The following is a 15,950-nucleotide window of genomic DNA, read 5'->3' as shown; positions in this document are numbered from 1 at the left end:
GGTCGGGGCGCTTGCCGCCTCCGTCCAGGACTTCGTGGCCGGGCAGCAGGATGGCCCGCGCTGCGGAGGTGGCGGCAGGTACCGGGCGGGTGCAGCTGCGAGGCGGAGCCGGGCGTGGGCACGGCGGCGGGGCCGGGCGTGGGGCGGGCGTGGGCGCAGTGGCGGGGCGGGACGGGACGTGGGAGTGGGCTTTGAGGGTGAGCGTGGGGCTGCGGGGCTGGCTTTGGGGACGTGGGGCAGGGCTTAGGACGCAGGATGGGGCACGGCCCGGGGCAGGCTGTGGGGCCGGGCATGGCCATGGGCTGTGGGGCCGGGGCGTGGGGCTGTGGTGCGGAGCGTGGCCATGGGGCAAGGCCTGCAGCGGCGAGCTGGGCACTGAAAGGGGAGGTGAGGGGGTAGGTGGGTGGGTGTGGGCGCTAGGGGCGAGGCAGGGTGGGTGTGAGTAGATGCGGGGCTGTGGGAGCTGGGGTGAAGGCAGAGTCGCGGGGTCTGTGGGCTGGGTCAGGATTTTGGAGGACTGGTCTAGAGCATGGAGTGGGGTAGAAGGTGTTGGCCAGGGCTGGGCTGGGACAGGAAACGGGGCTTCAGAGTGGGGGATATGGCATGGGTTTGTGTGAGCTGAGAGGAGGATGAGGCTGCAGGCCATGGCACTGGAGATTTGGGGTGCAATAGGAGCTGCTGTGGGTGGTACTGGGTATGGCTGGCTGGGAACTGGCTGTGGCTGAGAAGGTGCCGGTGGGAAGGGAGCTCCTGGCCTAGCTGAGGTGCTGTGGGAGATGGCTGGCTTTGCTGGCCCCTGCTTCTGGGGCCCAGGCTCCGACTGCCCTCTCTGTGGTTTCTTCTCCTTTCCTGGTAGGGCTTGAGGCATTAGGTTTCCTTGGATAATTTGTCTTTCTGCTTGGAGCAGCAATTTGGTGACTTTGTTACTTTAGGGAATTTGCAGCTTCAGGAATGTGGCTTTTTAAGGATAAGACAGCACGTTTGTGTTTCTAGGCAGTGGCTTCAGCATGTTTTGGAAAGGAGTTGAGAGAGCAGAGAAGGACTACGTAGGCTACATTACACTGAGGGGTAGCTTATAGACCTTTCCCGAGATTGATGGATTGTGACAACTGATCCTGTGGTATCTTGGTGATGAGATGAGCTGGCAAAACAGAAAGATAACCCGGTGGTCTGTGCAATGCTTGAAGAAAATGCCAAGGAAATTTGGAGGTATTCACTAAGCTATGTGACATTCAAGATGTTGCAAAAGAGTTGCACAAAGCCTCTGACATATTTGGGATAGAAGGAGGGAAAGACAACCTTACAGCTACTGTTGTCATCTGTGGTCATGTCACAGAAGCGCCTGCAGAAAGCTCTCTCTTGAAAGACATACAGACAAGAGCCGCCCCCGCTCTGCTCTCATCAGCCGTATGGCACTTGTGACAAACCTACCTTGGCAAGCAGGGGAGCCAGCAAGTGTCCTTTCGCCTCTTTGACCTCGTGCAGAATCACACATCAGAAAGTGTTAAATTGCGTCACGTATCTTTGAGCGAAAGGGGAGGTTTTTTCTAACCTTGTGGCCCTTGTGCAATTGTTGGAAGAAACGCGTTGAGCTTCTCCCGTATGTTGCTGAGTACTAAACTGAGTGTAACTTGGCAAGTGGAAGAAAGGCCTCAGTGCTGTCACAGGCAGCTTCTGCTGCACGGGTCAGTGGGTGGCAGGAGGAGGCCAAACTCGTTTTTATTAAAAGATGGGGAGAAAAGGATACTGCTGTCACAGAAATCCTTCACGCACTCCCCGTCAGTGCTGTGCTCACGCCTTGAGGGTGTGGGGGAAACAAGAGTGGAAAGCCTGCAGAAGTGGTTGACATCTCGAAGGACACTGCGTGAAAGAGGGGAAGAGGTGTCAGGAAACGGATCAGGGTGATTCCAAATAATAGTGCAGCAAAGGGTAAGTGGCTTACTTCTGTTTAGCCTCTTAGGCTACAGGAGCACTAGAATAGCCCCTCCTGGCACAGGAGTGGGCTGGGATTCAAGGTGTGCAATTAACCTTGGGGAGGTGCTGCTGCTGGATGTGGAGGCAGAAGTTTCACAGGCTCGCCACCGTGCCTGCCGTGTTGACGAGGCAGGTCCACTTATAGCTGGGCTTGCAGTTATGCCGCGGCCTGCGCAGCTCTGCCCGTGAGCGGGAGGTAGTGCTTGCAGGTTCTCAGGGCTGGTGTGATCACTCCGTGCGAGGTGAAGCTGGTCACACCTCTGGGCCCCTGAGAAGAGCGCGAGTTCTCTCGCTGTAGCTGAGCGAAGGGGCTCCTAACCACAGGGAGCACCCATAGCCAGTCGTGGTTTGATCATTGCACTTCAGCTCTCCTGTTGATGGGGAAACCAGCAGCTTTGTGTAGATGCTGAGTTTAGTCTCTGAAAATGCAGAGCGGCAGAGCTCTTGGCTGCAGAGACAGTGTTTGTCTCTGACCTTCTCCATGGTGGTTCAGAGGCATGAGGGCTTTTCCTGAGCTTGCAGAGCAGGATGTTGGGATGCCGGAGGGGCCATAGGAGCTCTCCCAGCAGCCCGCTCTGCTTTGTGCCGGTGCACAGCACCCGTTTGCTGTTGTGCTTTTGTTCTCCTGCAAGAAACTTTGCTGGCACCTTACAGCCATTGCCCAAGCACCTCCTGTTCAGTCTGTGCCTGTCGACTCTGCAACCTGCTAGGGTCCTCCTCTTCCTTGTGGCTCCCTTCTCTGCTCTGTCCCTCAGTCCAGGCTCCCTCTCCCTGCCATGCCAAGCGGGATTAGAAGTTCTGTCTCTGGAGCAGGGGCTGCATGCTGTCAGAAAACATCGTCATCCCTTCTCCCATTCTAGAGACCACTCTCTGATGAGCAGTGTGACTTAATACTGGAATTAACTGCTTTAGGAAGATCCAGTAAATATGCAATAGCAGGAGACGCTAGATGGGAAAACGCCTAGGAAGGCCCTGAATGAAACCTTTCAGCTTCTGAGGGGATGGATGCCCTGTCAGTTGTGTAGGCAAGGCTTCAGCAGGGTGGAGGGATGAACAGGGCCCTCTGGAGTGCCCAGAAATGCCCCTGGGCAAAGACAGTGAGTCTCGGTGACCAGAAGGCAGTTTCTTTGTGGAGGAAAGCTGTTTTGTCCAGGTAGAGTATGAGGGATGCTGCTTGTTTCCCAGAAGTGTCTCTTGCCACCTGAGCTACAGGTTAGGAGTTGGAAGGTAAGGCAGTCGCTTGCCTCCCACCCTGTGTCTGACCACAGGGCACACACGGAGCTTTCCTACTGGAAAGGTATCACCTTGGCAGCGGGTGTTGAGAGTGGAGAACTTGCCCTTCTGCCGAGGCTCTTGTAGGATGCAGCAGGTCCTTACTGAAGCCTCCCAAGGAGTGACTTTTCCCCTAGTTGAGTTGCAAGAATACTGAGGCAGGAGGTGAGTGAGGCAACCTGGCAGGGTATCTGAGTCAGAGCTGCAAATAGACTCCAGGAGTCCCAGCACTTCGTCTTCCTCAACCTCAAAGTTGCCTTTCTCCCTGCCCTCCATCTTGGAGGGAGTTTGTGCAGGTCTTGTTCGGCATCGCATGGGGGCAGCGGAGACAAGGTGGGACTCTGGGTGATCGCTAGTGTCTAGGCTGTTTGCTTGGCCAGTTATCCCTCAGGAAGCACCTAGGGAGCTGCCCTCTGTCTCGTCCTGGCTTGCTCACATTTGAGAAGTGTTTTTTAGCATCTCTGTGAAGTGGAGCACAGCAAGGCTGCTTCTCTTGGAAACCGTGCTTTGGTCACACATGCAGCCAGGCTGTGGGGAGAGGGTAGAGGCAAAATGCAGGCAAGTTCACCCTGTGCTGCCTGCTCTCTGATCCAGTCAAGGCAGCTCTGGTCCCAGATGTATTCACAGGCAAGGCTGGAGGCAGCTCCACCATGAGCGCACATGGCTCCCTCGGTGCTTAGCGAGGTGCCGGCACCCGGACAGCGTTTCCTGCTGCACTGCTGGGACCCTTCCCAGCATCTGTCTCAAGCACTGTGCCTGACTGATGGTCTGGGAGTCTCTTTGGTTCACTCTCTTTGCCTCCTTTCTCCAGGGGTGAAAGATGGAAGCTGGACTGTGCTACAGCTTGTGGAAGCTCTGGGGTAAGAAAAGCCGTATATATGTTGTACATTGCATAAGGGCCTTGCAGGGGAGATTCCAGCAAGGAGGGACAGTAAGAAGGAAAAGTGTGCGTGCTCATCCAGGACGAGCTAGCTTCAGCGCTGGTAAACACACCACAGCACACAGGCCTACAGGGATGTTGTCTGCTCACAGCACGGGGCCTGAGCGGTGCTTTGGCTTCCCAGGACTCGGGAGCTGTTTGGGAAAGAGCAAGGCTGGAGCAGCTCTTGATGATCTCCCTGAACTGAGGACAGGCGCTGTGGCAGGCAGCGAGCCACAGGGCACTTCTCAGTTGGGACTGTCCCCAGCAGGAGCTGCCTGAGCACACAGCTGCACATCAGCATGTCATGAGTTGACTGGCACTCAGCTTTTGCTTCTGTCTCCAAGCTGTTGTGGCCTGGGACTCAGGGAAGCTCGTTTCTCCTAAGCTGGGGACTGGGTTTGCCTCACTGTAAGAGGCTTTGCCCTTTTTCAGCCCCTGTGAGCTTGGGAGCCTGAGTCTCAGGTGCAGAGCATGGTGCAAGAGCAAATTCTTTGGTCCGACCTGAAAACTTGGATTTATTGCTGAGGTTGGGTGCGTGCATGCAGCATAGTCAGGGGAAGAGGAGTCTGCTCCCACCCTGCCAGCAAGTCAGGCTGGACTGGGCCACCGCCCCCCTGCCCTGAGAGCAGCAGCTCTTGGTTTTTCTAATGTGTCTGCTCAGGATGTGCTTCCTGCTTGGGTGTCCCTGCTCACAACAGGCCTCTTGGGCTTCCTCCCTGCTTGGACTAGGTCTAGCCTGGAGAACACAGATCCTCGGACGCGAGGGCGAGGCATCCAGCTGCTGTCACAAGTCCTGCTCCAGTGTTACTCCCTGCTCCAGGAGAAGGAAGGTAAGGGCTGCTCTGGGCCCTCGAGTGGCTGCTGGCAGGTTGCAGGCAAAGCCTGTGCCACTCAAGTGTCTGTCCTGCAGTTGGCAAGGGGGTCGATTTATCACTGTGACAACTTTATGCATGTCTCTCAAGAATCAAAGTCAGAGGAGGGCACAGGGCCTCACGCTGCAGCCTTTTTGCCAACCTCACCACTCAATTCAAGTCACTCCCTGCAAGTGCCAAAGCCCTGGTGCTGCAGCTGGTGCCCCCGGTAGTGTGTGGGTGTTGCACACCCAGGCGTGTTCAGCGCCACGTGGGACGCCTTGGGGACACATCTGCATGTCAAAATCCTTGGGTGGTGATTCAGTGCAGGAAGACCATCGTTCAAAAAGCGAGTCACGCTGCAACCCTGCGGCCTGCCCAGTTTAACTGTGGTGGAACCCTGGTGCCTGGGGAGGAGGGGAGATCAGTGTAAGGATGAGTGCAGAGTGGAGGACCAGAGTGAGGAGAGGAAGACGCCCCATTAGAGGAGGCAAGGAGAAGGTTTGGCTGTGTTAAATGCCCCATAGTAACTGGCTGGCAGCAGGGGAAGCCAGTAAGTGCTGCCAAACTTTGACTTGAACCTGGGGGCCTTGCTGATGGGTAGCTGAACCTGCACCAGCAGGCTGGCAAGGCAGGGGGGCCCTGTTAGTAAGTGAAGTGGAGGAGGGGAAGCATGGAAGTAAAAGGTGCTTAGTCCTTGGTGTTTGGCTCTGTAAGTCTCAGACTGATGCCAGGCAGCGCCAAGAGCAGCTGTGCAGAGAGTATGGACAGAGTAGCTGCTGGTGTAGCTGGAGTCAGGTGTGATGACTGCGGTGGGGACTGGGGTGCTCTGGAGAGGCAGCTGGAGGTGGGGAGGTTCAGTGAGGATGTCTGGCAGAGTCAGGGCAGCTGAGCAAGGGGAGCAAGCTGAGTTAGAGCCAAGTCACCAGGAGCTCTGGAGGAGGATGGGCAGAGCCAGCTCCCCTGGAGGGCACAGGCAGCTGCTGAGGCACCCCAGCTGGCCTCTCTCCCTGCGTGTCCCTCCTCACGCAGTTCATTTCGCAAGCGCTGTGTCAGGCTGCCTCCTGGGGGGGTGAGTTTCTGCAGCAGCTGTGGGCACAGGATGCTGCTAGCCGGCTCTTCCAGTCTGCTTCCTGCTGCCGCTCCCCAGGGCTGGGGTGTGCAGGCGCCCGTGGCCGTGACTCAGGAGCTGGGAACGTGTTGTGGAGCTGAGCACAGGGAAGCTGGAGCTCCAGCCCTGCGCCCCACCCCACGACATCCTCCAGCCTCTGCTGACTGGTGTCTGCACCCACGTGTCTGGACATGACGGGGCAAACGTCTCTCGGGTAGCTCCAGAAGGTGGGTGCTGCCCTGCTGCTGTCAGACGTGGGTTGCTGGTGGGGGGAGGGCAAAGGCGTTGGAGCCAGGTGGGTGCACCCAAAAGTGGCAGTTTGTCCTGTTCACCAGTGTGAGATATGCTCGCTCTTCATCCGGCAGCTGCTTTTGGCAGAGCTGAGGCCAGCACCCAGCAGCTGCTTTTTCCTGGGACTAACGCACATTGGTGTCTGTTTCTGACAGTGCTGCATCTGGTCCTGTTCTATGAGAACCGTCTGCAAGATCATCACCTTGTGATCCCTTCAGTGCTCCAGGGACTCCGAGCGCTGGTGAGCTTGCGCACCCCAGCCCACAGCGCCGGGATGTGCTCCAGAACGGTGCTGAGGAGGTGCAACACCTGGGTACAGGCTGGAGCAGTACATTAAGCAGGGTCCGGCTGGGCTGTCAGCTCCTGCCCGGCAGCATTGCCCTGTCTCCTCTCTGCTTCTGCTGTGACCCTTGCAGACAGGCAGGAGAGAGGAGGCTGCCTTGATCTCCTGCCCCGTGTTGGTATTTGGGCAAGGATTCCCTGGCCGCTCTGGGGAGCCGCACAGATGATAGGCATCTTGTCCTATTGTGTCTGTGGGGGTGGTGAGCTCTCCCTGGCGTAGGAGGGGATCTGGCAGGTGTCTGCTATACAGAAGCAGGAGCTCTGTTATATGGTTGCCATCGTGGTTTTCTATTCTTGCTTTTCTTTTCCGGTCCCCAGAGTATGTGCGAGGTGCTGTCCCCAGGGCTAGCGGTGTCTGTGCTCAAAGCCATCTTTCAGGAGGTACATGTGCAGGTGAGCAATGTGATTTCCCATCCTCCTGTCCCTGCTCCCCACTCCCTGGGTGTCTAGGGATGGTGTGCCTGCCCTGGGGACTGAGCACATTCAACAGCAGTGCAGTGCTTCTGCGGAGCTTAGAGGCAGCGTGTCTCACTGCAGAGCGAGAGGCAGACAGCAGCTGAGGATCCTGTTTGGCCCTTGTCCTCTCTTCTTTCAGCACTGGGGGAGTTAATTCCTTTGGTCTGTTCTCCAGGCTGTGTTCAAGTGCCCTCAGCACCCAAATTCTCCAGTTTAAAATTGTTTACGCTGGCAGGGACTTGGGCAGTATGTGTGGCCCTGGTGATGGTGCATTCATGCAGTGATGGACGCAGTCATGTTTAGGTGCTGTTGCATAGACATGTGCACACTTTGCATGTGGTAAACTGAATCTGTGTGGAAGATCCAGGAAGCATCAGCTGAGCTGCTGGGGGTCTCACCCTCTTCTCAAGGCCATGTGCTGCCCTTGGGTGGTGGGTAGCAATGCTGCCATGTGTGGAAACTTGTTTTGATTGCTCTGCTCCTCCCTCTAGTCCTTGCTGCAGCTGGACCGCCATACAGTCTACAGCATCATCACCAACTTCATGGGCACCAGGGAGGAAGGTGAGGGGGCAGATGCCAGAACCACTTTCGGGTTGTCCAGGCTGGGAGAATGGCTCACTTTCGTCTTTTCCAAAGGCTCTGTTACTCTGCCTGGGGAGAGTTGGAAGAGCTGCGGGGCTGGGGAAACCTGTCTGGGGAACCATGTTCATGCCACGTTGGTAAGGCCTGGTGTCCTGCATCTGCTAACGCTCCTTCTTTCTGCAGAGCTGAAGGGCCTGGGTGCTGACTTCACCTTTGGCTTCATCCAGGTGATGGACGGGGAGAAAGATCCCCGCAACCTGCTGGTGGCCTTCCAGATCGTGCGTGATCTCATTGCCAAGAACTATGCCCTGGGTGAGCCTGTGCCTGCTGTGCAGAGCTGACTGGGGGACACGTTGCTTTTCTTTGAGCTTTTGAAGGGATGGGCTCTGTGTCTGACCAGGGCTGGGGTTGCCCCTGACATGCCTTAGGAGCTGCAGAGCCAGCCTGTCATGGGTGCTAGGTATAGCTGCTGTGCCTGTTTTGCCTAGCATCTCTGTTCATGTCCTCTGTCCTTTTCCATGCAGGTCCCTTTGTGGAGGAGCTGTTCGAAGTGACATCCTGCTACTTTCCTATTGATTTTACTCCAGTGAGTGAGTCTGCTCTGTGCTACAGCCTATTCCTTCTGATGTTTTCTCAGGGGCTTGTGTCCCCTCCATGGAAAGGAAGGGGAGAGTGGGCAAGAGTCTTGGCTGGTCAGTGTTTAGCTGTGAGCTATGGTACACAGGCTGACAGGCTGGTGCCAAGCTGGCTGTGGTGACTGGCATCTCTGCTGCCTTGCTGAAGATAAGATGATGCAGCCTCAGCTGATGGCTGGGTTGGGAGGTTTCCTGACTGATGACCTGCTCTCTCTTTCCCTTCCAGCCCCCCAATGACCCTCATGGCATCCAGAGAGAAGACCTGATACTGAGCCTCCGGTCTGTACTGACCTCCACACCCCAGTTTGCTGAGGTAGGAAGCTCCTAAGGGATTCTTGAGCACTCCGCTGTTCCCTGAGCACAGGCTGCATTTCATAGTGCTGCAGCTCCCACTATGGCTCTGTGGAAAGGGAACAGCTGGGACCAAGAGCCTGCACCAGTGCAGTCCTGTGTCCTGCTGGGGCAGGGCATGGAGAGGGTGGTGATGCTGACATCCTGGGAAGGGGCTGCCTGTTGCAGGTATCCCTCCTGCTCCTCTGGCAGAGGCTGAGCTTGCAGCCCTGCAGGGCATGGACAAGGTGGTGCAAAGGGTGAGCTGAGTCTAAATGCCTCTCTCTGCAGTTCCTTCTCCCTCTGCTCATAGAGAAGATCGACTCAGACCTGCAAAGTGCCAAGCTTGACTCCCTGCAGACTCTGGTAAGGAGGGATCCCCTACTCCCTTCATCCCACAGCTGGCCTGTGGCAGCAGCAGCCAGCCACCTCTGAGCCCTTCTGCCTGTCAGCCAGAGACTCACCCTTGCAGAGCCACAATTTTTCGGGTCCTATTTTGGCCTGCATCACTCTTTCCTCTTTTTCTCTCCCTTGAGTGGTTTGTGCAGTTCAGCGTGAACCTGCCAGGATGGGCAGTGTCCCTGCTCTGTGTCCTCCCAGTATTGGCTTCTCTGTGATGCTTTCTCCTGGCTCTCTCTTGCAGACTGCCTGCTGTGCCATCTACGGACAGAAGGAGCTGCAGGAATTCCTCCCCAGCCTCTGGTCATCCCTGCGCAGGGAGGTGCGTACTTCAGGGACCCTAACAAATGCTCCACCACAGCTGGGCTCCTGCCGAGCAGGAGTTCACAGCCAGACCAGGTGGGCCCCATATCTCCCAGCAGCCCCCACCTCAGACAATCCCAGATGAAAAGTGGGTGTCAGGCCAGCCTTCTTAGTGTGTCCCTCACACTTGGATATGCCACGCTGCATGTTCGAAGCACATGGGAAACAAGGCGGGACCCCGAACCCTTCAGCCCGCATCGGGAGTGTGAAGCCTGCAGCTGGGGTCAGCACGGAGCTTAGCTCATCCTGTGGCCTCTCCTACAGGTGTTCCAGACAGCGAGTGAGAAGGTGGAGGCAGAGTGCCTGGCCGCACTGCACGCCCTCTCTGCCTGCCTCTCCCGCTCTGTGCTCAGCTGTGACACTGAGGACCTGCTGGACTCCTTCCTCAGCAGCATCCTGCAAGGTAGCTAGCTGAGGGACCTACCCTTCCACGAGCCTGCAGCCTTGCTTCTAGCTGGAGATTGGCCCTCCTGTTCTGTTTGATATCTCTTTCTTCTCTTTCATGGCCACTGTTGGCTTCTCCAAGGGAATTGGCTGCAGGAAGGGAGAAGGGGGCGCTGTAGGAAATGCCTGTTGGATTAAGTTGCTTTCCTCTCTGCTGGGATTGGGGCATCCAAGGCTGTTGTGTGGGCTTGGAGCTGAGGGAAGCAGCTCTGTTAGGGAGGCTGTGTGACAGATCAGAGCTGCGCCCCGGCAGCACGTCCCAACCCAGATATCAGCTGCATCCCTGCACGCGAGGCAGAGGAGCTCTGCTGGTGCAGCTGATGCCCAGCCTATCTCAGATTGCAGGCACCATCTGTGTGAGCCTGACATGAAACTGGTGTGGCCAAGTGCCAAACTCCTGCAGGCAGCAGCGGGTGCCTCCCTCCGCGCCTACCACTGCGTCACCCGCAGCGTCCTGCCCCTACTGCTGGAGCAGTACAACAAGCACCTGCAGGTGAGGGACACCCTGGGCTCCGCCGTCACAGGCAGCAGGGCTCTGACAGGCTTGGTGGGAGCAGGGTATGAAAGTGGATGTCCTTCCCTGACTGTGGGTGAGGACCCCGCGGGCACCCTCTGGCCTTGCAGTGCTGGGCTGAGGCATAGCTGTGTCCCAGCAATGACTGTGATCTGGGTTACGTCTTTGTGTCCTTGCAGAGCAGTCAGAGGAGGACAATCTTGGAAATGCTGCTGGGCTTCCTGGAGTTGCAGCAGAAGTGGGGACATGTGGAAGAAGGTGAGGCTTGCTGGTCACTCCGGAGGCACTCGTGCCCCAGGAGGCTGCTGGCATTGACCTCACCCTCCCATATGCTGACAGAGAAGGAAAGCTCTCTGACCTGGATGGCTGCATATGCGACCCCCTGCCATGTTCCATGGACCCTGCATGGTTGGCTGTCAACCGGCAGGGCCTCCAGAAAGTGTCTGAGAGGTGCCATGGTGGTGGCTGTGGCGTGACAGCCAGGTGCAGACAGTGACTTCATGCCTCTCTCTCCAGATGAGAGCACTTTGCTGTCACTCCGAGCCCCCGTTTGCTCTGTGGTGTTTTCAGCGCTGACGGATCCCAGTGTGCAGCTGCAGCTGGTCGGGATCAGGGCGCTGACTGTCCTGGGCTCCCTACAAGGTTGGTGCCTTGTTTCCCTTGGGGAGGCAGAGGGAGGTGTCATCCTGTTCTGGGAGACACAGTGCCACGTGGTTGCTGGAATGTCCTTGCCAGCTGCCTGTAGGTGCACAGGAGCAGTGGCAGCATTTTCTACCCAAGCCGTGAGCTCCAAGGACACAGTCTCTCTCTTGCCTTCTTGTGCTGGGCATCTTGTATCTCTGGCGTTTGACATGCTGCTGTGTTGTGGCTAGCCTGGACAAGGGGAAAGGATGCTGGCCAGAACACCGGCACCTTTGCCTTGGCTGAGGGCAGGATTCCTCTGTGGCTTATTCCAGGCTTCCTGTCTCCCTCTGACCTGGAGCTGGTTGTTGATCACCTCATCCGTCTCACTCTGCATGAGGAGGATTCCCAGAGCAGGTGAGAGGCAGGCTGGCACCACTGCAATCCCCCACACTCTGGGGAGAGGAACAAAGCCTGGCTTTGCTGCAGAGAGGGGCTGTAGTCGGGGGAAGGCACAGGAACCGTCTGAACTAAAAGACCATGTGGGTGTAAGAGCAAAGGGATAAACCAGGCAATTTCTGGGCTGAAAATTAGAAAGTCCAGGCTTGTCAAAGCAGGGGTCTCCGTTCTGCCTGCCAGTAGGGTGAAAGAGGCAGATTGCTGAGAAATGGATTTCTGGAGGCACCTTCTGGCCCAGTTCTGCGCAACTGATGCACAAGCAGCCCAGGATTTGCAGTGCTCCCATCACTCCTCCCACTCTCTTATCCCCTGGCAGCAAAGCAGCAATGGAAGCAGCTGGATCTCTGGCTCCCATCTACCCAAAAGTTTTCTCTGGACGCATGGTACCCAGGCTTGAAGAGGAGCTGCAGTCAGGTAGGGCTGGCAGCTTTGGGAAAGGAGCATTGTCTGGTTTTGGGGTGAAGTCTGTCCCATCCCCATTCAGCTCCTGCCAGGAAGTGGGGCTGTGCCCTATCGCGTAGGTCGGTGGCTCTCCTTCTTGGGGGATTTCCAGCGCAGGCACTGTGGTACTGGCACAGGAAAGGCCGTGCCTGGCGCTGGCAAGCTGTCTGTGTGGCCAGGATCACCCTTGTGGGGAGGAGCTGCCCAGCCACAGAGCAGGCAGAGTGCCTTGGGCCTGGCGCAGGCTAGTTCTGCTGTGCTGCTTCACCCCATCCACCTCAACAGGGTCTGGGCCCTGAAGGCCCTTGGGTGAGGGGGGGCCTGAGGTCACCCCAATGCCCCTCTGAGATGTGTTTCCTCTTCAGAGCGGGAGGAGGAGAGCTCCCGTGACCACTGCTCTCTGCACCAGCGCTGCCTGCAGGCCTTGGCAGCTGTGTCCACCCACACCAGCATCGTGAAGGAGACTGTCCCTGTACTGCTGCAGCATCTCCGGAAAGTGCAGAAAGGTAACGCAGCCGGTGGCAGGCAGCTCCACGGAGCACGTCCGGGCAGGAGCTGCCTTTGTTACTGGTGATGGCTGAGCGAGAGCAGGGATGGCAGTGATGCGAGGAACCCAGGGCTGGGCTGTGAATCCCACTGGTGGAGGGGGACTGCATTACCCCAGGATCCCAGCGCAGATCAGGGGTCGGCATACAGTGGATGTTTGATGCAACTGTGACTGTACCCCGCAGGGAGCAAGGCTGGGAACGCCCAGGACATCGTCTCTGTGTGCCAGAGCCTGCACCGCGTGGCCCTACAGTGCCAGCAGGACGCAGAGAGCTGCTGGTACTACCACCAGGCAGTGGTGCCCTGCCTGCTGGCCATGGCTGTGCAGGCTGCCATGCAAGGTAGGTGCAGGGCTGGAGCCCGAGAGGAGGGCAGGCGGCTCCCCTGGCTCTCGGGGGTCCCTGACCCTGCAGCCAGCGCTGCTGCTGTCGCCCTCTGGCAGCCGCGGACACTGCGGGCCCCGCCGCCCTGGGGCAGAGGCAGAGCAGCCCTGCCCCACGGAAGGTGTGGGTCAGGGGCCTGTGCCCGCCTCCTCCCTCTAGACGGCAGGCTCCACCGTGTCCCTTTCCTCCCACTGCCTACAGAGAGCACTCACCCGCTGCTGGGCAAGGCGTTACTAGAGGAAGAGGTGCTGGCTGCCATGGTCCCCGTCATCAGCGCTGCCACCACTCACCTGAGCCCTGAGTGAGTGATACTGGGATGGGACACTGGGCACTCCATTGTGGGGAGGGGGCAGGCTGCGTCCCCCCTGCTGCTGTCTGTTTAGGGGCACCCTTTGCCTCCTGGGAAGTACCCAGGAGCTCTCTGGTGACCCTCCCAGAGCAGCACATTGCAATGTCTCCTTTCTCCTAGACTGGCTGCCCAGAGTGTGTCTCATGTGGTTCCCCTCTTCCTGGATGGAGAGGTCTCCTTTCTGCCCCAGAACAGTTTTCCTTGCTCCTTCCAGCCCTTTGAGGTGTGTTGGGTGCTTGGGGCTGGGACACACTGGAACAGGGGCAGGGAATGAGGATGTTGGCACAGGTTGGCAGCAAGGAATGTGATGACATGGGCGCTGTTCTTCCCCTGCAGGATGGGGAGTGCTTGGAGGCACAGAGACGCCTGGTTGCCCTCCTCATGGCCTTCATCTGCTCCTTGCCCCACAATGTAAGTTCGTGGTGAGCAGGGTGGAGAGGGGCCCTGACCATGTGCCCTCCTGCCTGAGTCCACAGCAAGCTCTGCAGGCTGAAGAAGGGAGCAGCTGCCACCCAGGGCTGTGACACGCTCCGTGTCTCTTGCAGGTGGCAATTCCTCAGCAGGAACGGCTGCTCCGGGAGCTGCTGGCACTGAGCTGCTCCTGCAACTGCCCCTTCACGGCCACCACAGCTGCTAAGTGCTTCGCCGGGCTGGTGAACAAGCACCCAGCGGGTAAGGGGGCTGGGCAGGATGCTGTGGGCCCCTGCCCACTGCTGGCAGGGGAATGGCTCAGCGTGTCCCTTCCGTGTCCCCAGGGCAGCAGCTGGATGAGATCCTGCAGCTTGCGGTGAACAGGATGGAGCCCAGCCTTGCAGAGGGGCCTCGCCGAACTCAGGCACTCACCTTGCTGCTCTGGGTAAGGCTTGGCCCGGGTGTAGGAGGAGGGGAGAGCCGGGGGGGGGCCAGCCTGGTGCTGACTCTGCTCTGTCTGCGCAGATGACCAAAGCCCTGGTGCTGCGCTACCACCCTCTGAGCTCCCACCTGACAGACAAGGTAGGCAGCGGTGGGGCTGGGTGATGTCCAAGGAGCCTGTCCATTCCCCCCAGTTCCCTTGGCTGGGAACCCCTGGCAGCAGGGTGCCCCGTCTTAGGGCTCTCTCCCTTGCAGCTGCTGGGCCTGCTGGGCGACACAGAGCTGGGCCCTGCTGCAGCCGACGGCTTCTCCCTGCTCATGGCCGAGTCCCCGGATGTGCTGCACAAGGGCTGCTACGCCAACGTGCGCATCATGTTCCGCCAGCGCTTCTTCACTGACAACGTCCCCAAGCTGGTGCAGGGCTTCCACGGGGCTGGCCCCGGTGAGTGGCCACCCCTAGCCTGGCCTTGTCACCCAGGGGACCTGAGCTGGCATCCCCTCCTTCTGCTGGCTGCCTGTAACTATCTGTGCTCTCCACAGATGTGAAGGCCAATTACCTGAAGGGCCTGTCCCATGTGCTCAACCACCTCCCCAAGCCTGTGCTGGTGACGGAGCTGCCCACGGTGAGAGCCAGCCTTGGTGGCAGGGGGGATTGTGGCAGTGCAGAGTGCGTGGCTGGGAGTTACTCATGTCTCCTGTGTCCTCCCCACCCGCAGCTGCTTTCCCTCCTGCTCGAGGCCTTGTCCTGCTCTGACCGCGTGGTGCAGCTCTCCACACTGAGTTGCCTCCAGCCGCTGCTGCTCGAAGCTCCCCAGATCATGAGCCTGCATGTGGACACACTGGTCACCAAGTTCCTCAGCCTTACCTCCAGCCCCACCATGGTGCGTGCGCCCCCTCCTTCCCCCCCCATGCCCTTCTCCTCTGCCCCTTCTGCTGCCCTCACCCCTGTCTGTTCCAGGCTGTCCGCATCGCCGCCCTGCGCTGCACCCACGCGCTTACCAGCCTGCCCACAACAGCGGTAAGTGCTCCTGCAGTTGGTGGCCTGCTGCTTTCTCCTGCGTGTAGAGGGGCAAGAGGGTCCCAAACCTCTTCCTGGGGGGCAGCCAGCACCCAGCTCTCTCACTGAGAGCCTTTTTTGTCCTACAGCTGCTCCCATACAAGGCTCGAGTTATCCGGGCGCTGGCCAAGCCTTTGGATGACAAGAAGAGGCTGGTGAGGAAGGAGGCAGTGGCAGCACGAGGGGAATGGTGAGTTTGAGTGGCTGGAGCTGCTGGGGTGCTTGAGTGTTGGGGATGTGGCTGATGGCACCATCTCTGTCCCCACAGGTTCCTGGTGGGGAGCCCAGGCAGGTGAGTGCCCTGCGTCCCCTCCCTGTGCTGACCGACAATCTGACTGGGACCCTGCCCACCTGCCAAGCCATCCAAGCGATGCCACGGACCCTTGGAGCCCAGAACTGCCCCGAGTGCCGGGGCTGGAGCGTGGGGGCTGGCAGACAGCACCCCCACCCTCCTCCTGGCACCCACGGGGGCAGGAGCTGTGCCACTTATGGCTTGCCCAGCCTCTGCCACAGCCAGGGACACTGATGGACAGACGTGCGACACGTGAGCGGAGAGGGCAGGCCTGTGCACACGTGTGGCAACCCACACGCCAGAGGAATAAATATATCTGTTTTGGTAATGCTGCGGGGGTCTCCATGCAGCTCGGGCTGGGAGCCCCAGTGCCCCTCCACATGTTGAGCCACCAAAGGTGCTGCTGGTTACAAGCCGTTACTCTTTCCACGCTGGGGAATCGTGGGGGTCCCTCTTCTCCCCTG

At 58.6% G+C, this 15,950-nt stretch overlaps 1 protein-coding gene across 5 annotated transcripts; it reads left to right on the top strand.

The window, feature by feature from the left end:
- Window positions 1–21: 21 nt before the first annotated feature.
- MMS19 (MMS19 cytosolic iron-sulfur assembly component) lies at window positions 22–15,782 on the top strand. 5 transcript variants are annotated; one of them, XM_086616450.1, is made up of 31 exons: window positions 22–78; window positions 4,058–4,106; window positions 4,898–4,998; window positions 6,577–6,662; window positions 7,082–7,156; window positions 7,711–7,780; window positions 7,985–8,113; window positions 8,326–8,387; window positions 8,663–8,749; window positions 9,058–9,132; window positions 9,410–9,487; window positions 9,793–9,931; window positions 10,311–10,465; window positions 10,666–10,744; window positions 11,003–11,128; window positions 11,443–11,524; window positions 11,883–11,980; window positions 12,373–12,513; window positions 12,739–12,894; window positions 13,138–13,237; window positions 13,406–13,508; window positions 13,622–13,696; window positions 13,831–13,957; window positions 14,041–14,141; window positions 14,222–14,278; window positions 14,393–14,579; window positions 14,678–14,760; window positions 14,854–15,018; window positions 15,096–15,155; window positions 15,284–15,384; window positions 15,463–15,782. In XM_086616450.1, exons 1-31 carry the CDS (start codon window positions 51–53, stop codon window positions 15,488–15,490), a joined length of 3,003 nt encoding a protein of 1,000 aa, XP_086472576.1. In that variant the 5' UTR covers window positions 22–50; the 3' UTR covers window positions 15,491–15,782. The 5 variants fall into 5 exon arrangements, with proteins under 5 accessions (XP_086472576.1, XP_086472577.1, XP_086472579.1 ...); XM_086616449.1 differs by lacking the exon at window positions 22–78 and having other exon boundaries at window positions 10,666–10,748; window positions 11,001–11,128; XM_086616452.1 differs by lacking the exons at window positions 22–78; window positions 4,058–4,106; window positions 4,898–4,998 and adding an exon at window positions 6,350–6,357.
- The last annotated feature ends 168 nt before the right edge of the window (window positions 15,783–15,950 follow it).

Source organism: Tauraco erythrolophus, chromosome 9, assembly GCF_009769465.1.
Source record: "Tauraco erythrolophus isolate bTauEry1 chromosome 9, bTauEry1.pri, whole genome shotgun sequence".
In the NCBI taxonomy this organism is placed as follows: domain Eukaryota; kingdom Metazoa; phylum Chordata; class Aves; order Musophagiformes; family Musophagidae; genus Tauraco; species Tauraco erythrolophus.
This window is presented reverse-complemented; position numbering and strand designations above follow the sequence as displayed.

Excerpts from the sequence above, each read along its gene's own strand:
- MMS19 (XM_086616450.1), top strand. The coding sequence starts at position 51 with ATGGCCCGCGCTGCGGAGGTGGCGGCAG. Across the intron at positions 79-4,057 it reads CGCTGCGGAGGTGGCGGCAG|GGGTGAAAGATGGAAGCTGG; the intron begins GTACCGGGCGGG and ends TCCTTTCTCCAG. Across the intron at positions 14,580-14,677 it reads CTTCCACGGGGCTGGCCCCG|ATGTGAAGGCCAATTACCTG; the intron begins GTGAGTGGCCAC and ends TGCTCTCCACAG.